At 42.0% G+C, this 27974-nt stretch overlaps 1 protein-coding gene across 4 annotated transcripts in view; it reads left to right on the forward strand.

The window, feature by feature from the left end:
• Positions 1-9124: 9124 nt before the first annotated feature.
• ASMTL (acetylserotonin O-methyltransferase like) overlaps positions 9125-27974 on the forward strand; it is a 55089-nt gene continuing 36239 nt past the window's right edge. For 2 of the 4 annotated variants that reach the window (XM_072614508.1, XM_072614507.1), the window contains exons 1-5: positions 9125-9340; positions 13516-13647; positions 15870-15917; positions 21506-21570; positions 25489-25550. In XM_072614508.1, the coding sequence (XP_072470609.1) occupies positions 9248-9340; positions 13516-13647; positions 15870-15917; positions 21506-21570; positions 25489-25550 (400 nt within the window). In that variant the 5' untranslated portion in view covers positions 9125-9247. Of the gene's footprint in view, positions 9341-9373; positions 13349-13515; positions 13648-15869; positions 15918-21505; positions 21571-25488; positions 25551-27974 lie in introns of those variants that run through there. The other 2 variants (XM_072614509.1, XM_072614510.1) reach the window with 2 other exon arrangements.

A 27974-nucleotide genomic window follows, 5' to 3' on the forward strand; every position in this document is an offset into this window, starting at 1 on the left:
ATTCTGGGTAAAATGCCTGCACAGTAGATACCAAAAATACATGTTCCTTTAAGAACTGACCACTCCCTAATCCCCCCGCAAAACACCTAGTTAGCATACTTGGCACAAGTGATACTATAGAATATCCTATATAAACTTTCCCTGTACCCCTTTAAGGTTGCAGGTTCCCTAATGAGCGTGATGGCTAGTGAAAACCTCTCAAGAACTTAAATCTGAAGTAAATCAGACTCTAGGCCTGACTTCTCAGAAATCATATGATATGGGGAAACTTGAAGTTGTAAAACCACCTGTCACCCCTCTCCCCAGATTTGCTTAACCCATTTCCTAATCAAATTTCTGAAAATAAGCTGCTTGCTCAGGCTCCTGACTCCCATTTGCTTATTTATGAAAATAAGATCGCTTGCTCAGGCTCTTGACCCAAAGGGTAAGGGGTGAGTTTTGTGGTTTTCTGGTATATAACCATCTATAAATATGCTTGGGGGAGGGTGAAGTCCGCTTCTTGCAAGAACCAAATAAAGAACTTTCTATTTGTATTGTGAGATATCTCTGAGTAGTCAGTTTGAGTAGGGGTCTACCATCCCACACACTAAGAACTCTTGCCCACTGAAAAGCATAATAAATCTTTACCTTGACTTCAACAATGCTTGAATTCATGAATTCTTCTCCAGACAACCTGCCCCTGGTACCCGATCTTTGTGGGAGTCTCACACTCCCTTTCCAGCCCTCATCAGTCCCATTGTCATATGCCCAGTATGGGCACTTATTAAGACCTGCCTGTACTATTGTAATATCCTTTTGAAAGGTCTTTTTGCTTCCTTTGGAAAAAAACATTTTACACTCTGCTGCCATACTTAATCTACTTTATGTGTAGACCTGGTCATGTCCCCCCTTTTATCAAAGAAATCTCATCATCAGGCAGATTGATATTCAATACCTTTTCAACTCCTCCTCAACTCCTCTCTCCCCTAGAAATGGAGGGCTGGGGGGTAGAGCAATACACTTCTCCCAAAACTTTCCTTTAGAGAGGCCTCCGAACTTGAAGGACTTTTCAGGTAATACTCCATTTTCCATCATCAGCTCTGCTTGGTTTCAACTCCATGGAACATTATGCTCTCTGGTATCCCCTTTTCAGTTTCCATTATAAGTTTCTTATGGGCAAGGGCTGTCTTTCTTTTTCATATTTGTACTCACAGGCTTAGTAGAGTACCTGGCACCTAATAAGTACTTAATAAATATTTACTGGAATGGAAAGACCTTCAGTGTTTCCTTCCAGATAACTAAGTTTAAATTCCTTTATCGGACACCTAAAGTCCTCCAAATTCTGATGCCAACTTACTTCTTCAGCCTTAGTTTATTTGATTCCCTTCCATGGCATCTAAATTGGATTCGCCAACCCATTCCCCATTCTGTACCTCTGTTCATATTACTTCTCCTATTCCTAGAATTTCTTTCTTCTCTCTCTCACTTGATAAATTTCTACCCATCTATTAAAGCACTGCTCAAATGTAACCAAGTTTCCAAAGTCTTTGATGACCCTAGTCAGTGACAGCATTTCACTCAAGATACTGCCATTTACTTTCTGTGTGTCTTACCTCCAGGGTTTGTTTCCTCATCTGCAAAATAAAGTTTATAACAGGATTATCTTTATAGGTTCCTTCAAGTTATAAAAGACAGCATAGTCTTTACAGAATTTTATAATTTATGATAACAGTTTATTTTAAAGGAAAGGAGAGGCTGTCCACAAAATGGGAAAGGACTGAACAAATGAAGGCATATGAACATAATGGACTAGTAGGGCACAGGGACTGGACCTGTGATTTGTCACAGGAAATTCCTAGATGAGAAAACTCCCTTAATAATAGCGTGTGTGTGTATACATATATATGTGTATATACATATACACCTGTGTGTATATGTATATATGTATATGTGTGTATATGTACATTTATTTATATGTGTATAGGGATATATGTATATATACTAGGCATATGTGCACATATACCCATACACATATGTACACGTATACCTATGCACACATACATATATATGTACACATGTCTATGTATACATATAACTATATGCACATATATTGCTTACTGTGTGCTTGGCACTATGCCAAGCACTTTACAATTATTATTTCATTTGATTCTCAAAACAATCACGATATATCAATACTATTACTATTCCCAGTTTATAGATGAAGACAGTGAGACAGAGGCTAAATATCTTGACCAGTGTCACAAAGCTAGTAAGCCTCTTCCTGACTCCTGGCCCAGCACTTAACCCAACATACTGTTAAAATGATATGGCCTCAAATTCCGAAAGACCTAGGTTCAAGTTTTTCCTCCAACATACACTAGCTGAATGATCTTAGATAAGTCATTTAAGTTCTCAGCACTCTAAGCCAGTGGTGTCAACTCAAATAGAAACAGGGCCACCCAACCATATACAATGATCTCTGTAGTTCAAATATTGTCTGTTTTAAAAAGATAATGTTGCAGGAGAACTTTATGCACAGCAACGACCACAGTGTGTGAGAGTTTTTTCTGGTAGACTTAGATTTTTGTAATAACACAAGAACTTCTTACAAAAAAAAAAAATCCCAATGGTGGATCTCAAGGCAAAATGCCTTCCACACTCAGAGAGAGAAATATGGAAGTCACTCACATAATGTAGCAGATCATGTTTGTGTATGTGTAAGTGTTTGTGTATCATGTTCTGATTTGTTATACGATTTCTTTCATTTATCTTAGTCTGACTACATAGCATGACTATAGTGAAAATATACTCAATAGGAAAGTATATGTAGAATCTATACAGAATTGTATGCAGTCGTGGGGAGGGAGGGGGGTAGTGGGGGGTAGGTGGGGGGGATAAAATCGCAATTGTATGGCAGTGATTGTTAAACATTAAAAAATAAAAATAAAAAAATAAAATAAAAAAAATAAAAAGATAATGTTGTACACATTTTATTTTATTTTTATTTATTTTTTAAAATATTTCCCAATTATATTAGAATCTGGTGAGGCAATTGTAAGTCAGTGTATCTGATCCCTCAACTCTCTAAGACTATTAAATTTATGTGAAGGCTCAGATTCAATCCAGCTCAGACTCTGTCTAGCTGGGATTCTATCTGTCCTGCTTGTGAATACAAGCTTCACAAATGCTTACGCTCCTTAAGAGGCAACCCACTTTGGCAAATCTTTAATAAACTTTGTTTTCTTTGGCTTTAAGAAGGCTTGAGTTGAATTCATTCGAGTATGACCTGGACTGTTGGTATTTTGGGGTCCCCCATCACCCTTGAACCTCATCATTTATGGTTCCCTGACCAGAAAAAGCTGCTAATCTCAAGTTGGATGTTTTGGATGACCCCATTTATGGCTCCTAGGGTCTCAACCTCACCTCCTTTTCTACCTCTGTTACTGCCATCCCAACCCCCTCCCCCTCCCCAGTCCTTCCTGAGCCCTTCTTCAGCTCAACCTCCTATTGCTCCCCTACCTCCCCTGAGTCCTTCCACCTCCCCCTCGGTCACCTTTACCCCAACCTTTCCTTTACCCCAACCCCTCTTCAATTCCTTCCTCATTTGCCTATCCTGTATCTCCTCCTGTGTCCTTCCCCCCCCTCAGTAAGCCCCGCTCAGTTCCCAGCTGAGGGGCTTGCTGCAGTGCCTCCCTCTGCAGCCCCTCTCACTGGGGCAACATTCACTCAGACCTCAGGCCCCACCCCTATGGCAGTCTGTACAGTATCACTGCCTGTAACCCACCTCTCCTTGAGGACTCTACCTCAGGCCCCAACTATGGGCCTTGCTGAGGTGCCTCCCTCTGCAGCCCCTCTCGCTGGGGCAATATTCACTCAGGCCTTAGGCCCCACTCCCCTGGCACTCTCTGGGGCATCTCCCCCTTTGAACCCTACTCTTCCTCAGGTACCAGCAGATCTTTCCCCTTGCCAGCCAGATTCCCTGGCCCTGCAGCCTAATCCAGTTCAGCAGGCATTCCCCAGCCCCTCTCTCACAAGAAGTGGGACTTCCTATCTTCCTCTACAAGCCCCTGTCCCCACTGGGCCATCAGGGCTATTTCCCTTGAGAGAAGTACCTACCCCACCCAGTGGGACAACCAGGATGCATGTTCCACTCTCTCTTTCGGATCTCACCCAGATTAAAGAGAAACTGGGGAGATACTCGGATGACCCCACTAGATTTACTGAGGGTTTTAAGGACATATCCCTACAATCTGAACTTTCTTGGAAGGATCTGCATATTCTTTTCTCTGTCTGTTGTACTATTGAGGAGAAGGGGGGAATTTGGGAACATGCCCAAAAGTTTGGGGATCGTATGGCTAACAATAATCCCATAAAATACCCCCCAGGAGCAGGGGCTGTTCCCACGAATGACCCCAGATGGCACTATCAAAAGAGTAAGAACAGTGGAAAGAGAGACCTCATGGTAATTTGCCTGTTAGAAGGCCTAAAAACTACATTTCAAAAACAAGTAAATTTTCAAAAAATTAGGGAAATTACTCAGGGAGAAAAGGAAAACCCTGCCCTTTTTCAAAACCAGCTAGTAGAAGCTATTAAAAAGCATACAAATTTGGATCCTGACTCCATAGAAGGGGCAGCAATCCTTAGCATGTATTTTATTAATCAGTCTGCCCCAGATATTCGGAGGAAACTGCAGAAATTGGCAACGGGATCCCAAACACCTCAGGCCCAGTTACTGGAGACAGCCTTTGGAGTCTTTAACAACAGAGGTCTAGTTGCAGCAGAGGAAAGAGAATGAAGGAGAAGGGCCAGGGCCAGGGAGCATGCTCAATTCTTGGCAGCTGCCTTGGCCAGGAAAAGATCCAGGGAGTGCCCCTCCAGGGCACCCCCTTGGAGGAAGGCTGGCTACTTGGGCAGTGGGGAAACCTGCTTTCGTTGCCACAAGGAAGGTCACTGGTCCAAGGAGTGCCCCTCCAGGGTGCCCCCCCAGAGGGAGCCCCAGGAACCAATGCCTGTGAAACCATGCCCATGTGACCAGAAGGACATTGGAGGAAAGATTGTCCCTCAGGTTGGAAAAGTGGTGAAGCTGCCCCCCAGTACCCTGTCCTCCAGTCTTCTCAACACTTGGAACAACGGGAAAGCCTGGATGCTGGCAGTGCTCCCACTTTCTCCACCTCTCTCACCAAGCCCTGGGCAAAAACGGAGGCTGAAGGTAAGGTTACCCACTTTAACACGACTAAATTCTCTGTTTTAACCAGTCACTCTGGCCCTACCCATCCCTTGACCCCTTGGGTCATAGGCATTGAAGGGGAAACTAAGGAATGCCTCCAGACATATCCCCTCCCCAGCCTGCTTGAGGATCTGTTGTTTAAATGCTCCTTCCTCATGCCCTCCTCTGATCCTGCCCCCTTGTTGGGAAGGGACCTGATGGTGAAACTGGGGAGCCAATTTTCTCTTGTTAAACCTCCCATCTCCCTTCTGCCTCTGTTCACTACATCTTCCCCGGGTTTTCTTGAGAGTGTGGGAGACAGTCAGGCCAAATATTTGGGACACTGGAATTCCAGAGAGAGCTACTTCTGCCACCCCAGCCATTGTTAGTCTCCCAGACTCTAAAGTGCTCCCCCATCTCAGCCAGTATCTGATTAAGCCTGAGACCTGGGAAGGACTACAACCCTTAATTGAAAAATTCCTTAAGTATAGAATCTTTGTCCCTTGTTCATCTCCTTGCAACACTGCAACCCTTCCCACAAAAAGGCCTAATGGAGAATACTTACAATTTATTTTTGCTTTTGAATGTACTTTTCCTGGGGAATCAAGTCCATATCAGCTAACATGGACAGTCTTGCCCCAAAGCTTTCGAGATAACCCTCGTTTATTTGGCCAGGCTTTGGGAAGGGATTTAAGGCACCTGAAACTAGCAGGCAGTAGCTTAATGCAGTATGTGCATGATATTCTTATTTGAAGTCCCACCCAGGCAGGTTCTTTGGCTGCTGCCAGAGAAGCCCTTAATTTCTTGGGCATTCTAGGCTATAGGGTCTCTTGGGAAAAAGTCCAGATGGCATGCCAGTCCATAAAGTATCTGGGCCATGAACTCATGCCCACCTCTCTCTCCTTAACCTCTGAGAGAAGGACAATCCTATCTATCCCTGGTCCAGACAGTAAGAAATAAGTTCAAGTGTTTTTAGGCATAACTGGATTTTGTAGACTCTGGATTCCTAATTTTGGTTTTATTGCTAACCCCCTTTATGACCCTACTCAGGGCACTGACTCAAACCAGGCTAAAGTTTTTGAGACTCTGAAAACTAATTTGACCACCACCCCAGCACTACACCTACCTAGTCTGGGAAAGCCTTTCACTCCGTATGTTGATGAAAGGAGAGGACAGGCTTTGGGAGTCTTAACCCATTTCTTAGGACCTGACCCCAGGCCAGCTGATGTTTTTATTTTCTCACAATATGCTTTCCTTGTTCTACATACCCATGGAGCAATCTGGAAAGAAAGGGGATAGCTGACAGCAAAAAACTCCCCTATCAAACATGCCCTTCTATATTTTGGCCTTGCCATAGTCATCTTCAGTTCTCTCCAGAGAAATTATCTTTTATGCCAGGGAAATTGTCTTTTCTTTATACTCCTTTTGTACCTGTTTGGTGTGTGTTTGCCTAACTTCCTTGCCAGGTTTGTCTTTTCCAGAGTGCAAGCCATCAACTTCCAGATGACAGCCCAGACTATATACTGATAATGTTTAATATAAAATTTTGGAATAATCTCTTTGTTCTCTCTGAAGCAAACTCAGAGGGTGCCTCTTCCTATGTCAACAAAGCCAGCCAAGGCTGACTCTACATTCCTTAGGAGACCTTTAACCTAGGACACTATCTTGAATAATGGGACTTTCCTTTATATCTTATTATCTATAGACATATACTATGTTATGGCATATTAATGGTAAAGAAAATATAGACATCTTAGGTCGTAATTTCTATTGAACATTGTTTACCCTTTCCTATGTCACTTATCTGTTTAGGGCAGGAAGCCTGCCACTTACTAGTGGTGGGATTTCCTTCCTTATCACTGAGACATGTTTACCCAGCCTGGAATCGCAAGGCCTGACTGACATTGCTTTGTTAATTGTCTTGTCTTAGTAAATTTATGATTTGTTCAACTAGGAGAGTTCCTTCCTCAGCAAAATGTATATAAGCCAGAAGATTTCTGCATTGGGTAGCCAGAACATTTCTGGCTCCATAATGCATTATGTTACCATTGTCTTTAACAGGGAATTGATTAATTAATTAATTAAATCATAAAATGTATGCATTTAGCCTGTTGCCTTTTCTTTAACCAAGTTTTCAGGTCAACAATACCAACCTCTGTCTGAATCCAAGGTCTCCAGCCAACTGGACCTGGCACCGACCAGGTTCTGAACCCATGAACAGGACCCATCGAGGCAGGGACAGCTCCACGCCCCTTGCCAGCAGGAAGCAGTTTCAGAAGCTGAGACCTTCACCCTTTACCCCAAAAGAATTTGGGTTCAATCTGTTTGAGGGGGGAATGATGGGGTTCAGACTCTGGAAGCCTCCTTGAGCTCCCCTTGAATCTTCCCACTTAATCTGGCCTTTCTTACTCAAATCTAATCTTCCCATTTGTTCTGGCAGTCTCAGGAAGCCCTTGGGCTTTTCATTATAATACTATTCTGGTCTCTGTTGTACCCCCCACCCTTGATCCCATCAAAACCCCATTTCCCCAGGCTGCTGACCACTCCCATCAAGACCTGTATCCATTCCCATACTGCCCCTATCAAGATCTCTGGATTGCCACCTATTGCTTCCCACCTAGGTGCCCCCTAGTCTGCTCCCTAGTCTGTCCCGTCATAGCCTCCAGCTATTTCCAGCCTTTGACCCTCCCTGGATTTCCTCCTTGGACTTTTCCTCAAGACCCTTCCTAAACCCCTCCTCCCATCACCCTGGACTACCAGACCCCCCCCCCCCCCCTTCCCTCCTATACTCTTTTCTGTATTTAAGTCCCACCTTGCCTCCATGAAGGCGCTCAGATTCACTCCAGCTCAGACTCTGTCTACCTGTGATTCTATCTGGCCTGCTTGTGAATACAAGCGTCACAAATGCTTAGGCTCCTTAAGAGGCAACCCAATTTGGCCAATCTTTAATAAACTGTTTTCTTTGATTTTTTTAAAAAAAAAAAATTTATGTGACAGGTCAAGTCTGAATTTGTGGTGGACAGAGTACTGGATCTGCTTGGAGTCAGGAAGACCTGATTCCAGATTTGGCCTCAGACACTCATTATCTCTGTGACCTTGGATTATATAAATGTGATTATATATTACATACCACATTATAGTATTACTATAAATAATTTAAATATATACCTAATAATATAAATATGCATAAAACTAAATTGTAAACATTAAAAATATCTAAATAAAAATAATATAATAGTACTCCATATTATCATACGTTATCTATTGGTAGCGGTAACGCTATACAGTAGACAAGTTCACAGACTTGGAGTAGGACGCAGGCTCTCATCCCACATCTGTGTGACTCCGTTAACTCATCTACAACCCGGGGCCAGGAGTCGCATCAGACGCCCCAGAGTCCTTTGCGGTTCTAAACCTGCTACTCTAACACGTGACAGCGCCTAGTCTACACCGCCCTGCTCTTCTCTAGTGAGCGCTCCGCAGTTCTGGTTGGCAGACCGCCTGAAGCTTTCCAACACTAGTTTACAAATAAATACCCAGGACGGGAGGTTCCCTGGTTCCCGTTCTGGAGAGGGGGTGCAAAGACTATCCTCTGCCCGGGTTCCCGGCTACAGTGAAAACGTGCGAAGCGTTACTCGAACTCGGATCTGGCCGTGATCACTAGCCTTTCTTACACGTCCACATCCCAAACAAGAAGGAGTCCTGGACTTTCTTCAGCTGGGGCCGGGTGCCGAGAGCTTTCTGAGGAGGAGGAACGTGACTGGCCCAAGGCTGCACAGCCGGGACCGCTCCCGGGCCAGACTGCGACTTTCAGGCCCGGCCCTTGGTGCACCGCGCCCCCCAGCCCTGCCCCGCCTCCACCTCCACAAACCAACGCGCCTGCGCGGAGCTGCAGCCTCGTACTCGGAGGGGGCGGGGCTAGGGGAGGAGCCTCGGCGCTTTCTGCCACGCGTTCGCGCTGGCGCTCCAGCTCCTCCCGCGCAGTCGGCTGCGCATGCTCAGGGCTGACCGACGCCCCTGCTGAGCCCAGCTGCAGCCGCGCGTGCCGCGTCTACCTCAGCGATGATGCTGTGCCCGGTGATCAAGAAGCTGGTCAGCAAGCGCGTGGTGCTGGCCAGTGCCTCCCCCCGCAGACAGGAGATTCTGAACTGCGCCGTGAGTCCGCGCCCCTCGCGGGTGCCCGAGGACCGCCCGCCTGGGAGGGGGCGGGGAGCCCCGGGCTCATGGCGGCGCCTCGCGCACTCGACCCCCCCTTCCTTCTTTCTCCTTCGCGGCTCGGCCTCCCTCCCCCAGGGCGGCTGGTGGCTTCTGGGCCCGCTCCCCGGGCCGGGGGAGGGACCTTCCCGCCGTCGGTGCCCCTCCCGCACCCCCGTCCCCCGGCACGACTGTGGCTCGGTTTCGGGCCCAGTTACCGCCTCCTTGGAATGGCGTCCCTTCTTTGTGGTATGGATGTATAAGTGGAGGTAGGGTGCGGGAGTTTGATAATGACGGTAAGAAGCATTCTTACGGTGCTTTGAGGTTGACCACAATACTTTACGGACGTCTCCCTTTACTCTGCAAATTAACCACAGTGCCTAGCGTGCGCGGGAGGTCGGAGCTCCTCTCCCCATTTTACAGAGGAGGAAACTGAGGCACGTCGCTAGTGTCTGAAACTGGATTTGAACTCTGGTCTCCCTGACGCCAGCCCCTCCCCCCATAATCGATCAGCCGCGCGATCGGGGGAAGGAGCCCTCTTTCCTCCCCCAGCCCCCCAGACCCGGGGAGGGCCTTCAGACTGCTGGCTGAAACCTTGACCTCTCGACCGTTGAAGTTCCCTGCCTCCAGTCACGTGACTCCACGAGCCCTTCGTCAGGACCCCCCACTGTGGGATGCAGGTCTATCTTCCCGTCCCTAGCGCATATTATCCCCCTTCCAGCATTCCATTCAGTGTCCCCCCTGGCTTTGTCCAGCCCTCTCCCCCCAGCATTTCACCCATTGCCTGTTTGATCCAGTCACCCTGCCAATAATGACTTAGTACTTCAGCAGCGATTTGTGTCGCCTTTCCCTAATGCACACTAAGAGCGTATATTAAAGTTACTTGTGTTTGTGCTTTACTTCCGTACCCCCATTGCCTCATAGCTCAGAGTTCAGCACACAGTGGGTGTTTTATACGTCTTCATTGAGTTAGGTTGAATTGTAAGTTAGCCCAGAATGGGGTGAGAGAATTCCAAATGTTTAATTTTAAAAGTCTGGGGAGAAAAGTACAGGAAAATATAGAAAAGAACTTCAGTGGAAAAGTAGGGCCTTTATCATGTGGATGGGATGGGGCGCTCAAGTCTCAGCCCTAAGATCATGTCTCTGGAAGACTCCCAATTTTGCCCCTGCCCTATGACAAAATTTTCTCTTGTTGCAGAACATGTTCTCTTATCAGAACAGACTGCCTGGCCCAAGGACTCTCCCTTGAGCCAGATCCCCAAGCTCCATGCCTCTGACAACTCCTTCAATGTCTGGTATCAGCAACGTTATCTCTGCAGAATCCCTGGGCTTTCTCCTCCATAAATCAAAGCACCTGCTCCCAAAATCACTCGGACTCCTAGATTGCCTAATTATAATCTTTGGCATTCCTTTCCATTATTCCTTTTCCATATAAGCCCAATACCATCCTCACTATCTCACAGGTTCCTTAAAAACCCTTTCCTGCTTTTATTGGCTTCATAATAAACTTTTTGCCATTTGACTAAGATAAGGCTTGAGTTTATGAATATGTTCCAGGAGACGCCACGTTGACAGTTTCAGGGTCTCAGCACCCCACCCCACCCCCAACCTCTGCAGATGGATCACACATCCTTTGTCTATCATAGTTCACAAGCATATATTGAGCAACTGTTATGTGGAAGGCTTTATAGCAAGTATAAAAACTGGAAGTTTCTGTCCTCAAGACCTTTTGAATCAAGGAGTCTTAATTTTTTATGTATATTATGGACATCTTTGACAGACTGGGGAAGCCTATAGACTTTATCTCAGAATAATGTTTTTGAATGAATGAGATACTTAGGATTACAAAGAAAACTATGTTGAAGTACAATTATAAAAAAAAAAATTAAGTTCAAAAACCTCAGATTAAGAGGCCCTGTTTTAAACTAATTAGTGGGACGTTAGATAATTAAGTGTCAAGGGAGTGAAAGGTAGTGAACATGTGTGTAGCGTATACTCAGTGTGGTCAGCTAAGTGGTACAGTGGATAGAGCACTGGGCCTAGGGTCAGAAAGATTTTTCTTCCTGAATTCAGATCCAGCCTCAGACGCTTACTGGCCGAGTGACCCTGGGCAAGTCACTTAACCCTGTTTGCTCAGTTCCTCATCCTTAAAATGATCTGGAGAGGAAAATAGCAAATCACTCCAGTATCTTTGCCAAGAAAACCCCAAGTGGGTCATAGAGTCACATGACTGAATAAATGCAGCAAAAATGTATTTAGTGTGTTACTGGGTTTATCATGGGCTAAGTGTATCCTGTGGCCTGCTGAACAACAGCATTTGTAACTTGTAAAGCCTGGAAACATTCTTGGGACAATTCTATGTTCCCAATCTCTGCTCTTTTATTATCCATCAAAGACTCAGGAAAGTTTCAAGTAAGAGTCCGTAGAGGTTAGGACAACATTCCTGTGTGACCAAATGTGTTTGGTGTTTTGGTTTGGGGAGGGGAGTTGTTTCTTTTTGGTTTTTTTGCCTTTTTTCAAAGAATTTTTCAATCTGGGCCTCTTGGGGAAAAAAAATCGAGTCATGTCAGTGAAAAGTCGAGGATGGAAATTACCCTCTGATAGGGATAATAACTTTTAAGATCTTCAAGAGGGAAAGCCTATTTAATGCCTAGCTTTAAAAATGTTGCAGAAATCTGCTAAATTGTGTTCGGTGGGCAGGCACTCTAGAAGCCTGAAGGCTATTGTTGTTTTCAGTTGTGTCTGACTCTTCATGTCCCCATTTGGGGTTTTCTTTGGCAAAGATACTGGAGTAGTTTGACATTTCCTTCTCCAATGTGTCCCCATTTTACAGATGAGGAACTGGGGCAAACAGGGTTAAGTGACTTGCCCAGGGTCATACAGCTAGTAAGTGTCTGAGGCTAGATTTGAACTGAGGTTCTCCTGACTTCAGAGCCAGCACCCTATCCACTGCATCACCTAATTGGTCCTATGTTTTTGTTTTTGGTTTGGGTTGGCTGTTTTTTTGTTTTGTTTTGTTTTTTTAATTATTCCATAGAAGAGCACTTTTAAGAAGGAAAAGCTTCCATTTTAGCATCCTGGGATTCCCCAGGCCTCTCCTGAAGTTGTTTGCGTTGAGTGCTAAAATAGAAGTGTTCCTTTTTTTTTTTTTTTTAATTTTTTTCCTCCAAATTCATGTATTTATTTATTTATTTTCAGTTTGCAGCTATCACTTCCATAAGTTTAAAATTTTCTCTCCCTCCCCAAGACAGCATGCAATAGACTCTACACATACATTCTCATTAAAGAAGTGTTCCTTCTTAAAGTGCTTTTTTATGGAATCTTTAAGGGAGGGAGAAAGATGAGATAGTAGAAAGACTGTCAGATTTAGACCTCTCTGATATCCCCTAGCTGTGTAACCACAGGCAGCTTCTCAGAGCTGGCCTACATATCTTTAAAAAATGGATAATAATACTTACATTACCTCCCTCACTGAATTGTGAGAAAAGTGGTTTGCCAACCATAACTTGCTGTGGGCTTCTGTGGCCCTTTCATAGGAACCAAAACATCCATCAGTAGTCAGAGGTCCAACCTGAAGTTCAGCTGCCTCTAGAACAGGGATGGGGAACCTGTGGCCTGGAGGCATACAGGGCCTTCTGGATCCTTCAGGATCCTAAGTTCTGTAAAGGCTACACTTAAGGTTCCAGAAGGCCAAGTATGGCCTCCAGGCCACAGGTTCCCTACCCTTGCTCTAGAAGGTCAATCTTATAGTGATTGACAATCAGTCCCTAATAATAGCTACTACTTACATAGCATTTCAATGTTTGCAAAGCACTTTACAAATGTCTTGTTTTATCCTCTCAACTGGAAGCTCCGTGTTATTATCTCCACTTTACAGATGAGGAAACTGAGGCAGGTGGAGGTTAATCCAACAAAGGTCTTCAAGATTCAGCTTTCCATCCATTGCTCCACCAAACTTCCCATCAACAAGTACGTTGTTGGGCACTGTGGATGTCCATATATTGAATGAAACGTTCCCTACACACAAGGAGTTTACATTCCATCCAGGGAAAGATTGTGTATCTGCTGCTTTTTTAGTTCACTTACTTTCTTTCAGTAGGACTATATAAGTAAGCCTTGTTGTCTTTCTGTCCTAGGGCCTGCGATTTGAGGTAGTGCCATCCAAATTTAAAGAGACCCTAGACAAGGCCTCATTTGCAGCACCTTACGAGTATGCTGTGGAAACAGCGAAACAAAAGGCCCTTGAAGTGGCTAACAGGATGAATGTGGTAAGTTTTTTGGGGTGTTGGGTTTTTTTGCATTGTTTTATCACTTTTTCAGTCATGTCTGAGCCTTTGTGACGCCATTTGGGATTTTCTTGGCAAAGATACTGGAGTGATTCACCATTTACTTCTCCAGTTCATTTTACAGATGAGGAAACTGAGTCAGACAGGGTTAAGTGACTTCCCCAGGGTTATACAACTAGGAAATATTTGAGGTTGGATTTGAACTCTGGTCTGCCTATTAATCTATCCACTGTGCCACTTGGCTGCAGAGCTTAATACACAGAATTCTGGATGATTTCATGCTGCTGAATTATTATTTGAACTTCCATTGGATTGCAAGATATTATGTCAGGTGAGGAAAGATTGCCCTCTTCTGGAAATATTTTCAGTTAGGTCATTTTTCATGAATATGGGGTGATAGAAGAATTAAAAATGTAAAAGAGCTCATTAGCTTTGCCGGCTGATCTGCCAGTGCAGACATGTTTCTTAGTGTCTGTATGCCCTCCTGTAGTCATCTGGGTTTTAGTTTCCTTCATTGATAAAACTCTCTTCTTAAGAAATGTAGTATGACAGCACCTCGATCTCAGAGTTGCTGCAGAGGTAGAGTGAGATGTTTGGAAAACGCTTTGCAGACTTTAAAGCATTACGTAAATGCTGGCTGGAAAGGGCACTTGCTAACTTTCCCTGCAAGACCTTGGGGCTTGCAGGTTACCTCTGAATAGCATCTGTTTCATTGTTCTGGGCTCTTTCCTTTCTCCACCCCGCAGAAGTCACCTCCTCAATTTACCTTTTTCCTTTTCCAATTTGTTCATTTAGATGTTCCCTAGTTGGGATAAAGTGGTGGGAACCCCAGAGTTTTAATAATAAAGAATAAATTGGTTTACTACTCTTCACGGTTGTTCTGATACTATCCTGCCTTCAGAGGCTAGGGCTAGAACAAAATCACTTCATAGGATACTGGGGTGGGAGGGCAGGTGCTTCAGTGTGATTAATGTTAGCCAAAGGTTCCCCATCCCTGTTGGAAGAGCTTTTGAAGGAAGGGGAGACTAAAAGGATGAAGCCCAATAGGAAGGGCCTTAATTTTCCTGTGGTGCTGAAAATTTCTAGCTTTCTAACTCCCTTCCTTTGTATCCATTTTTGATCTGGTAGAAATCATGTGCCCGCTTTTAAGGTTTACAAAGTATTTTATAAACATCTCGTTTTATCCCCATGACAACTCTGTGAGGTAGGTGCTATTATTATCCTTATTCTACAGGTGAGGAAACTGAGGCAGAGGTTAAATATTGGCAGATAGGTGGTATAGTGGATACAGACCTGGAGTCAGGAAGACTTGAATTTAAATGTGGCCTCACACAAAGCCCTGTGACCCTGGGCAAGTCACTTAACCCTTATTTGCTCCAGTTTCCTTATCTGTAAAATGGGGATAATAGCAGCTACCTCAAATGAGATAATAATTGTAGAGCACTTAGTTCCTAGCACATAAAAGGTGCCATATAAATTACTATTTATATTATATAAATATAAATATTACTATTATAAGTTCAAATTCGATCTCAGACACTTACTACCAATGTGACCTGGGGCAAGTCACTTAGCGTCTGTTTCAGTTTCCTAAATCTAAACGGGAAAAATAATACCACCCACTTCCCAGGGTTGTGAAAATCAAATGACATAATAACTATAAAGTGCCTGGCACACAGTAAGTGCTATAGAAATGTTAGATATTATTATTAAGTGACTTTTCCAGGGTCACACAGCTAGTAATATGTTTGGGACAGTATTTGAACTCAGACCCCATTACTAATTACAGACCCTATGCTCTACTCATTACGCTACCCAACTGTCTTTTTAATGTGGATTATATTGCTAATGTTTGCTCTCATTAAAAGGCTATGGTATATATTTGAAACTGTTCTTATTAATATGATTAATTAGTTCTTGTTATCTTATCATTAATTCTTGATAATATCCTGTTTTATTATTTATTATTCTTTTTTAGTTTTTATTATTATTATATATTATGCAGTCTATAATAATATATAATAAATACATAATATAAATAAGTATTATTATTATTATTTCTTTCCATCTGATTTCCAAATTGCAACATTAACTTTGTATTGGTGATGACTTCGTGCTTTCTAAATTCAATGATATAGTCTTTTTTGAGGGGATGGGATGACAGAAACTTTTTAAAAAGTTTATTTCAATCTTAATTTTTACAGAAAGACTTTAGACCTCCAGACATTGTTATAGGAGCAGACACTGTTGTGGTAAGTTTTCCACATCCTGCCTTTGCATGGTTTCCTTTCCTTACCATTCACCTTTCTTCTTTACCTTGACTCTTTGCAGTTATTTCTCATTAACCTAGTGTTAGCATTCTGCATGTGTCCTACTAGATGCTTTCTGCTTGTGTTGGGAATGTAATTATTCTTTTCATTTAGGGAATAATTCCCAACTATGGACGGTGGGGAAAATATGCTTATTTGGAATAAGAACTTAAAGGAGTTCAGACACTAAGAAAGAAAAATACAAAAGTGTAGATTTATTATAGCCCCCTCCAGTGCTGTTGGGGAGAGACAGCCTAGGTATTTGATAGAGGCATTCTGAGATCTTTACACTAGATCATAAAATCACAGAGCTAGAAAGGAGCTCAGAGGTCAGTACAATTCCCTTCTTCTGTTATACATTTATACAGTGTATATAGAAATGCCCATTTCATTTGGTTTATTAAGTTCAGAATATGTAAGGCAGCTAAGGGGCACAATGCGTAGAGTCAGGAAAAGCCTTCATCTTAGTGAGTTTAAATCCAGCCTCAGACACTTCCTAGCTGTGTGACCTTGGGAAAGTCACTTAAACCCATTTGCCTCAGTTCCTCATCTGTAAAATGAGCTAGAGAAGGAAGTGGTGAACCCCTCCAGTATCTTTGCCAAGAAAGCCCCAAATGGGGTCATAAAGAGTCAGACAGGATTGAAATGATTCAGTAACTCTCTCTCTCTCTGTGTCTGTGTGTCCGTGTCTGTGTGTAATGGAAGTGATTCAGTTCAGTTGTATGCCTATGAAACCTGGCCAGTTAACTAGTGCCATGCCAGGAAACTGAATCTCTTCCATTTGAATTGTCTTAGGAAGATTCTGAAGGTCACCTGGCAGGATAAGATACCAGACCCTGAGGTCCTTTCTCAGACTAAACTGCCAAGCATTCATACTGTACTGCAGAGAGCACAACTATGGGCTGGGCATGTTGTTCTAATGCCAAATATATGCCTGGCATAAAGATTATTTTAGGGAGAACTCACACAGGGCAAACACTTACAGGGTGGTCAGAGGAAGCGATACAAGGACACTTTCAACGTCTCTCTCAAAAACTTTTTAATTGATTGTGTGACATTGGAGACACTGGCATAGGACCACTCAACATGGCATGCCCACATCAGAGAACGTGCTGTCCTCTATGAGTAGAGCAAAATTGAAGTAGCCCAGAAGAAACTCAAGATGCACAAATGTAGACTTCACCCCAAATGAGTCAGGAAAAGCCTTTGACTTAGTGAGTTTAAATCCAGCCTCAGACACTTCCTAGCTATGTGACCCTGGGAAAGTCACTTGAGTTATTCGTGCTCTACCTGTGGTGGAGCATTCTGAGCTCATATTGGTCTGATCAGCCACAATTGGACACATTAATTTGACTCCAACCTAGTGATGTCAATTTGATCCTCTTCTAGAATAAAGGACAACAACCAACCAATATTATAATGCAGTACATAAGAGAAGGGACTTTAGGAGTCCATCTAGTTTAGTCTTCTTATTTTACAGATGAGGAAACAGGCCCAGCAAATTACTTGAGTTGGCCAAGGTCACACAAAAGTAAGCATCAAAGACTGGATTGAACCCAGTTTCTCTGACTCCAAAACCAGAACTCTCTGCTTGCCACACAGAGAGGTCATTTTCTCATGTGTTAATTATTAATATTCAGAATATATTATCCTCTGTATAGAGGAGTGCAACATAATATCTAGAGGGATGCCTTGAGAGTCAGAAAGACCAGCCTTAAGTCCTGCCACTGACATTCTGGCCATCTGACTCTGAATACTTCCCTAAACTTCTCAGTTCTCAGTCTATGCAGCTCCTCAAGGCTATAATTACCAAGGAAGATGTCATTCAGCATTGGTAGGGAAATTTTTTCATTACTGAAATCGCAAGTTTAGGACTATCCCAAAGAAAAGTCCAACCGCCCCCCAAAAAATTCTCCAAGAGTTGTTTTGTTTCGTGGACACCTTTGGCAATCTGAGAAGCTTATAGACCCTTTCTTAAAATAATATTTTTAAAAACATGAATTAAAATACATAGAATTACAAATATATTTTAATTATCCAAGTTCATAGACCACTCCCCCCTGAAATTTTTCTGTGGACCTCTTGGTGGGGAAAGAATCAGTGTAGCCCAGGTTAAGAACCCCTGCTCTCTTTAATACTTTGAGGACTCTTTCCCAACTTTGATAGCACTGTATATAAAATTAATGTGTCTAATTTGTAGATAAGGAAATTGAGGTGCTCACTGTAAACAGTATTGTAGTATGAAGGCGGTAGCCCCTGAGTTTGCTAGCAGTCTAATTTCTTCTGATGAGATAACACTAATTTGGTTCACTTTTATTTTGTTGCCTGTATATGCATGAAACACCTTTTACAGTCAGGGATACTATGTGAATAAAATTCATAGAGTTGTTCAGTCATTTTTCAGTCATGTCTGACTCTTTGTGACCCTATTTGGGGTTTTCTTGGCAGAGATACTGGAGTGATTTGTCATTTCCTTCTCCAGCTCTTTACAGATTAGGCAGATAGGCTTAAGTGATAGGGTCACACACCTAGTAAGAGTCTGAGGTCAGATTTGAACTCAAGAAGATTCATCTTCCTGACTCCTGGGCTGAGGTGGCACTGCACCACCTAGCTACTCAAAATATCCTTAGAGCAGAAACCTAGGTCTTGCTCCCAGGTGAATACTATCCATTACACCACACTACCTCTGAGTAGCACATTACTCCCCTGCGCAGCACAACTCCCCTATGAAGTAAATAATGCAGTTGTGTTTATTTGTCTTTGTGTATCAGTACTGTACTTGTGATGTCATTGACCTTGTTCTAAATATGGCTAGCAAGTACAAAGTTTTTTTCCCTTTTTAAAAATTCAGTAGGGGCTTGGGAACTAGAAAATCTAGTTGGAACAATTTGGATAATTAATATTTTTAAGTCCATGATACAGGAATAAAAAGAATATAAAATCCAGCTCCCAGTCTGCAGTCACTGGGTTAGGAATTGAAGAAAGCAGCCTCCAAACAGAGCTCAGAAAAGGGTTTCTTTTCTGAGTACAGGCTCAAAATTCAAACCAAAATGGCAGCTAGGAGGCGCCATAGTGCATGGAGTGCCAGGCCTGACGTCAAAAAGATTTCAAACCGGACCTCAGACACTTCCTAGCTGTGTGACCTTGGGCAAGTCACTTACCCCGGTTTGCCTCAGTTTCCTCATCTGTAAAATGAGCTGGAAAAGGAAATGGCCAGCCATTCCAGTATCTTTGCTAAGAAGACCCCTAATGGGGTCACAGAGTTGGAGGTGCCTGAAAATGACTGAATACCAACAGTATTTCAGACCACCAGGTGTGTCCAGCTCCAAGTGGATAGAGCCTCCATATGGACTTTCACAACCCCACGAGCCTGCCCAAGCTCCCCCTGTATCTGGCACAGGCTTCTACAGCAATTTATAATTAAGGACATTACCTGAGGCACTAAGGAAGTTAAACCCAGACCTTTCTGATTCTGATAACAATTTCTTATTTACTACCTCATGCTACCTCTCCAGAACTCAGGAGATCTTCAGTGAAATATTATTAATCCCATTTTATGGTTCAAGAAACTGAGACTGACAGATATAGTTAATTATTCAAGGTCACATAACTAAGCTTAGATACTGGAGTTTGAATTCTGGTCCCCTGTTTTCGAAGTCTGTTACTCTTTCCAATGCTTTTGCAGCTTTGGTTCTGTGATTCTGGAGAAAAGTAAAGTGATTTAGTTGTCTTGAGGTTAATTGCAGAAGATTATGCCTGTAAACTGCCCCTGAAAAAAACCAAATACCTGGCTTCTATTACAGCCATGTGTCTGACTCTGGCTGGGCTCCATCCTTGTCCTGCACTAAGTCCCCAGACTAGCTTTTATGCCAGGGCAGGCATGATCTGTGTGCTCCAGTGCTAAGCATAGTACTGTAATAGGCACAGATAGCCTTCCACCCCTTATCTCAAATTGGATGAATTATACATCATAGCCTCTGTGGAATTATGGATGTTCTGAACCTCAGTTTCCTCATTTGAAAAAATGAGACAAGTGACAGTCATTTAATAATTAGCATCTTTTGTTAATTGAGAACAGACCTTCTCATGGGCCAGCTTGATGACAGTGGATAGAGCCCTGGGACTAGAGTCAGGAAGATTTAAGTTCAAGTCCACAAGAGAAAGTGGAGGTCCCTATAGAAGATGACCTTTAGTTTAGCTAAAAAGGATAGAAGAGAAATGACTGAAGAGTTAGCAGGGATGGAAGGATCAAGTGAGGGTTTTTCCAGGATAGGGAAGACATGGTGTGTTTGGAGGCAGTAGGAAATGAGCCAGGAAACAGGGAGAGATTGAAAATAAGAAAGAGAGTGAGGGATAGTCTGTTAGAGGAAACGAGATAGAATGGGATCACTTCAACGCTTAGAGGAATTAGCCTTGGTAAAGAGTAAGGCCGCTTCATCATGTAAAACAGAGCTGAAGGAGGAGAGAGTAGCAGAAGGCACTTAACTGGTAGGGATGAGGAGGAGGAGGAGGGGAGAAGAGGGAGTTCATGATGAATAGCCTGTTTTTTTCTGTAAAATATGAGACAAGGGACTCAGCTCAGAGGGGGAAAGAGGTTTGAGGAGGGATGAAAATGTTTAGGAGAGTGGATATTGAGTTGCTAAGGGATGTGTAGTAGGATTGCCTGGCGGCAGTGAGCACCTAGTTGAGGTTGTGTAACATAAGTTTGTAGTGGACCTTATCAGAACACTTGTCACTCCCTCTACCTTCTCCAGTGTATAAGCATTTAGCACAGTGTGTTGCATAGAGTAAGCTCTGTGTGAATTATCATCATCGTCATTCTGTTACTAGTGTAAAGAGTACTCCCTCTACCAATGTAGATCTCAACTCAAATATCAGTTAATAAGCATTTATTAAATGCCTTCTTTATGCTGAGCACTATGCTTGGTATTAGAAGTACAAAGATAAATAAATATTATATTTTATCCTCATGACAAGCCCAAGAGGTGGGTGCCATTGTGATCCCCACTGTACAGATGGGGAAACTAAGGCAGCCATCTGTTAAATGACTTGCCCAAGGTCACACAGCTAGTAAGATTTGAACTCAGGTGTGTCTGACTTCTAGTTCAGCACTTTATCTACTATTCCACATAGAAGATTATATCCATGGCTTGCTGGACAGTCTTTGAGAGCTGCTGTGACTGAAAATTATACCACACTGAAGCTAACTAGTTGATGTTCTTACCCAAATCGAGCAAAGCTTCCCCTGGGGCAGTAGGAATAATAATCTGCCCATGATCCTTTCCTCCAAACTTTTCTAAGCTCTGTAGGTTACAAACTGGCAGCTTTCACTGCAGCGATACTGCCTCAAAGAACCCTGGGTCCCCTCCAAACCACAATGAGGCATCAGAGATGGACTTCAGAGGAAGAGTCACATCTTTTAGATATAAATCGAATAGCATGGCGGTCTTTAGATTATTTCTATTGCTAAGTAAGAAAACGACATGTTTTTCTTCTCTCGTCTCTATCTCCTCACCTTGTTTCTTTTTCAGACTGTGGATGGACTGATCCTGGAGAAACCAGCTGATAAGCAAGATGCCTATAACATGCTGTCAAGGTCAGTGGAGGGGGAGAGGGGGAGCAACTTTAGAGTAGTTTCTTGCTACATATGAGACTTGTCTATGTTGCATCTTAATTTTAAGCATTAAACTTAATTTTGCAATAATTTTAATAAAACTTTACAAATACTGAGATTAAATAAAGTTTTAGTCACTGTGAAAACCTGAACTTTGAGTTTGTTGTATTCAATTGTATTTTCATTGGTTTTGGTGGTTTGTAACTTAATCTGTAGATAGACATCCTCAGATATGATCCCTATAGGCTATGCCCCCTAATCTGGAGTCAAGGGTAGAAAATAGGGAACAAACCTATTATTAATAGTAGTAATACAGGAAGCAGCCATCAGAAAAAGTAAGTGACCTAAAATAAACTGAAAGCAGAAAGTGGGACATGAATAAAACAAATGAAAGAAGAGTATTGTCACTAATAAATAAAATTGAAAAGGGAGAGTAGAGTTTGTCATCGCCTTTCTCATGTTTAAGAAAGAGGATGCCCAGATTCTAGGCAAGTGTTGCTGGTTCTGAATTCAGAGATTGTCTTGGAATGGAGCAGGATAATTTACCAGGCTGCCGGGTTAATTATCTGGTTAATTGATTATTGATTAAAATATCCCCTAATTTATAGTGGTGAGACCTGGCATCCCTATCACTATCTTAACTTTGCAGGCATTATCGGAGGTGGGCCTCAGGCAGTTACTACAGTGGTTATCCCTATTTAAATAAAACAGTTAAGTGGGTAGAAGACTAACTTTGGAGGCATCACAGACTGGCCTCAAAACCTGCCGCTGTCAATGTATTTAATAGGAATGTATGTGTAGAACCTATATAAAATTGTATGCCTTCTCAGGGAGGGAGGGGGAAAGATAGGGGGGAGGTGAGGGAGGGAGGGGAAGAAATCTAACTTATATGGAAGTGATTGTAGAACACTGAAAACAAATAAAATAATAAAACCGTGCCTCTGTCATATGCTTGCTCATGACCATGGTCAATTCACTTAAACCTTTCAGGTCCTAAGGCCACTCTTTAGAATTAAATTATAGATGAGTATCAGTCTGTGTGGACAAATTGAGGGATCTTCCACATTGGTGTTACTCTAAGCTGATGAAATTAAAAATTTGGAATCCCCTTCCCTCCAAAAAAAATAGGATGAGGATACTGAGGTTCATAGAGATTAATAACAATGATAATAGTAATAATATTTATGTTGTGCATTAGGTGTATTATCTGTTTTGATTCTCATAAGAAGCCTCTGAGGGAAGTGCTATTATTATCACTATTTTAAAGCTGGGGAAATAAAGGTTACATGAATTGCCCAGGGTTATATAAATAAAGTGTGAAGCAGAATTTGAACTCAGGTCTTCCTGACTCCAAGTCCAGCACTCTGTGTACCATTCTACCTATCTGTGTTTTGTCTGTGGTCACAGAACTGAGAAGAAAGAGAATATTTAGATTCTAGACAATTGATGTGGATTCTTAGACAGAAATATCCCTGGAATAAATAGTAATAATAATAGCTTATATATCTAGTGATTTAAGATTTGTACAGCATTTTACATTTATTAACTCTTTTACAACAACTCTGTGATGTAGGTGCTGTTTTTTAAAAACTCCATTTTAGAGATGATGAAACTAAGCCTCAGAAAATTTAAGTTAGGGAAGGGAAAGACCAAGGACTTATGTAGTGTTTACTATATGCCAGGTATTGTGCTAAGTGTTTTAGGGTTGGGTTTTTTTTTTTTTTTTAAGCAAAAATCTCCTTTGTTTCTCTCAACAACGCTGTAAAGTAGGTGCTAGTATTATCCTTATTTCACTGATGGGAATACTGAGGCAAACAAACTTGCCCAGAGCCACGTAGCCAAAAAATGTCTGAGGCCAGAGTGGCAGGCCTGGTACTCAATATACTGTATCACCAGTCACCTCTGTGAGTTAAAGAACTTGCCTAGGGTCCACATAGATATTATTGGTCTGAGAGCTGAGTAGGACAGTTCACAGACTACAGTACTTCAGAACCTAAAATTTCCTTTACTGTAATTCTTTACACATCAAGCAGGCTTCAACTTGGGAGAGCAATGAAATCAACCTATTAGAGAAGCCTACCCTGTTCAGATAAGCAGTCTGGTTGTCAGGCCAATTACGTCCCCTATTGCGGTAAATTTGGTATTGGAGTTAATGGGGGTGTGGGGGGGGGGGGGTTGGGCTGATTTGTGTTCTCCTTTCAATGTGTAAAATTATCAACAGATGTTCCAAGGTCAGCACCACACTTCAGAATGTACTCGTCCCATCAAAGTGCTACTACCTCTAGAGTAAGAGACTCTTAACAGTTGTACAAGAGACCTCAGCAACCATCTTTTCCAATTCAGACCCAAAAGGGAATCCCTTCTACATGATACTGACAATTACTCATCTAGTTTTTGTTAAAGATATTCAGCGAATGGGAATCCATTATTTCAGGAAGCAGCTCATTCTACTTTTGGATATCACTGATGAGGAGTTTTTCTTTACATAAAACTTAAATTTACTTCTTGGTGTCTTCCACACTTTGCTCCTAACTTTGCCCTCTGGGGCCAAGTAGAACACAGCAAATTATCTTTTTTTCTTTCTTTTTTTAAAAGTATTTTTCCCCCAATTACATGTAAACACAATTTTCATCATTTTTTAAAATTTTGATTTCCAGTTTCTCTCCCTCTCCCTGATATAGTAAATAATTTTATATAGGTTATATGTATACAATCATGCAAAACATTTCCATAATAGTCATGTTGTGAAAGAAAGCACACACACACACAAAAATTTTTTAAATGGAAAAAAACAGTATGCTTCAATCTTCATTCAGGCTTCATCATCACTTCTTCCACTGGAGGTGAATAGCATTTTTCCTCATGAGGCTTTTGAAATTGTCTTATTGTGTTGCTGGGAAGAGCTAAGTCATTCATAGTTGATTCTCCTAAGATATTGCTGTTACTGTATACAAGGTTCTCCTAGTTCTGCTTACTTCATTTTGTATCAGTTCATGTAAATCTTTCCAGGTTTTTCTGAAATCTCATTGAATCCCCGTTTCAAATGGCAGCTCTTCAAATACTTGAAGCTATCACGTTCTTACCTAGTCTTCCCTTCTCCAGGTTGAACTACTCCATTTGCTTCAGCTAGACTTCATATAGCAGTAATTTGATTGAGATCCTTCACCGTTCTCATTATTTTTCTCTAGTACTCTAGTATTTGCTGGTATTTTTCAGCCTATCAATATCCTTCCAAAAATGTCACCCTGAATTGAATAGAGTACTATAGGTGTAGCCATACTGACAAGGTCAGTATGCGGAGGGACTATTCCATCCCTAATCCCTAAGGTGTTTTATATTACAATATGCATTGAGTATTAATACTTTCTTAAGAAGAGTCAAGCAATAATATGGTAGCCTTTTGAGAAAAGTAATAGATTGTTGGAGATTTCCAAACTTTTCTATTCATATGCTGCAGCCTGGCCTCAAATATCACTTAGGGTGTGAGACTCTAACCTTTAGTCTCCTATAGCATGATTTAGCCACACCTCTTCTGCCATTTGTGAAGGTTTTCTTTCTCTTATGGGTACATCCACCGTCTGTAAGGAGGCTTTAACCAATAGATATTGTGAATTTTAGAACTGAAGAGTTAAAATTGCATTGTCAGTTAACATTCACTGGTTGTTTTACAAATTTGTTTATGTCTTAAGAAATGTGACTAGAAGGATGGAAGAGAAAAAAAATCCCATATATTTTGGGGGGAAAATTGAAATGCAATTTATGAAATGTAGTTGTAGGGGTAGATGTATTTAGTAAATATGATTTTTCTTGACTATTCTTCAGCTAGAGAAGAAATTGCTTTTTTTTTCTGGGCTTTGATGTGAAAAATAAGAAATGTGTGACACCATATTTATCTTATAGGTTAAATGGAAAAGTACACAGTGTGTTTACTGGAGTAGCAATCATTCATTGCAGCAGTAAAGGTAACTTTCACTTCTATTTCATAGGACTGTAGATCAGTAGGATAATGGATTTAGAAATGGCAGGGCCCTTAGGGGCCAGGAGATCCACCCCTTCATTATAGCTGAGTAAACTGAGTTAAGTGACTTGCACAGGGTCACATAGCTAGTGAGTGTTTGAGGCAGGATTTGAACCCAGGTCTTCTTAACTCCAATTTTAGCACTCTAACCACTAAACCACACTGCCTCTTTGCCAATTAACAATTGTTTTATTCTTAATAGCCCTTTGAAGGACACTGCTAGTAATGTCCGTGGTTTACTGATGCAGTCTCTCCACAGTTACCATTAATCTCTTTATTGACAAATCTAATGACTTTTTCTCAGTCTTCATCTTATCTTCAACCTTTGACGCTATCAATCACCCGCTTCTCCTGGATACTCTTTCTCCTCCCTAGGTCTCTGTGGCACTGTTCTCCTCTGGTTCTCCCTTATAATCACTAGCATTTAACTAGTGCTTTATAATTATCTCATTTTATCTTCACTACAACCTGGGGAGGTATATGTTATTATTATCGCCATTTTACAGATGAGAAAACTGAGGCAGACAAATTAAGTGATTTACTCAGAGTCACACAGCTAGTAAGTGTCTGAGGCCACATTTGAACTCTGGTCTTCCTGATTCCGGACTTAATTCTGTATCCGTTGCACCACCTAGCTGCCATATGTACACACAAGACTGCTGCCCTCTGTCTGCTTTGCTGTGTTTTCCTCCAAGTCATACCTACTCATTGTGAGTATATACAAAAATCTGTGCTGGGACACTTTCTCTTTTCTATACTGTCTCAGTGATCTCATGAGCTCTAGTTGGTTCAGTTATTTTTGTGATGATAATTCACAGTTCTGTTTATTGATCCCTAACTTCTGTGCTGACCTGCAGCCTCACATCGCCATCTGCCTCTTAGACATCTCAAAGTGGATCTCTCATAGAATCTCAAACTTAACTATGTCCAGAGCAGAATTTATTGTGTTCCTTTCCCCCTTCCCTGCAGTGTGTGGGACACTTCCTAGCTGGGTGACCCTGGGCAAGTCACTTAACTCTATCGCCTCAGTTTCCTCATCTGTAAAGCAAGCTGGAGAAGGAAATGGCAAACCGCTCCAGTATCTTTGTCAAGAAAAACCCCATTGGGGTCATGAAGAGTCAGGCATGACTGAATAACATAATTATTGTTAAGAGCACCATTATCCTCCTGATCAGTCATGCTTGATACCTTGATGTCACCCTCTCTTGTACTTCACTTACACAGATCCAGTTCATGTCATTTCTGTCTTCACAACATCTCTCTTAATCCTCCTCTCTTGGACTATTTCAAGAGCCTTCTGATTGGTCTTCCTGCTTGAAGTCTCTCCCCACTGCATTCTGTCCTCCATTAGTTGTGAAAGTGATTTCCCCAAAGTATAGGCCTGTGTGTCAGATCCAACTCAAGAAACTCCATTAGCTCCCCTTTCGGATCAAATATGTATAAATCCTGTTTGACTTTTAAGATCTGACCCTTCCTAGCTTTCTTGTCTTCTTATACTTTACTCCCTCCATAGATCTAAGAACCACACTACTTGTTATTTCTTACCCATGACACTCCATCTTCCTCCTCCAAATGTTTTTTCTGGTTGTCTCCCATTCCTAGAATGCTCTACCTTTCCATCTCTGCTTCCTGGCTTCCCTGACTCTTCATCTACCTTCTACAGGGGTCCTTCCCTGTCCCCCAACAGTGCCTTCCCTCTGAGCTTCCCTCCCATTTACACTGTATGAATCTTGTCTGTACATAGTTGTTTACATGTGTCTCCTTCATTAGAATATGACCTTCTTAAAGGCAAGGACTATGTTTTTGCCTTTTGTTTTATTCCTGGCCCTTAGTAGAGTGCTTAGCACATGAGTTTACGACTTGCTTAAGCTTACAACACAGCTAGCAAAGTATCACAGCTGGAATTTGTATCCAAGTCATCTGACTCTTCCTTCAAAAACCAAATGTTGCCTGGAGGTCATATAAAATACTTGCTCTGTGAATGAGTTTTTAAAAATATTTTTATTGTTCTATACTTAACAAACATTAAATATGAGTATTTCTATATACACAGAGGTCAGGTAGCTGGTGCAGTGGATAGGGCACTGGGCTTGAAGGTAGGAAGACTAATCTTCCTAAATTCAAATCTGGCCTCAGATACTTCCTAGCTATGTGACCTTGGGCACTCACTCCTATTTGCCTCAGTTTCCTCATCTATAAAATGAACTGGAGAAGGAAATGCCAGTATCTCTGCCAGGAAAATACCAAATGGGGTCACGAGTGAAATGACAGAACAACAAAGTAAACACAGAAGAATAGAAAAAGAAGATTTTGTGGATAATCATAAATCTCTTATCCCTACCTTTCATTTTTTTAAAGGATACAATAA

Source organism: Notamacropus eugenii, chromosome 5, assembly GCF_028372415.1.
Source record: "Notamacropus eugenii isolate mMacEug1 chromosome 5, mMacEug1.pri_v2, whole genome shotgun sequence".
Classification (NCBI taxonomy): Eukaryota; Metazoa; Chordata; class Mammalia; order Diprotodontia; family Macropodidae; genus Notamacropus; species Notamacropus eugenii.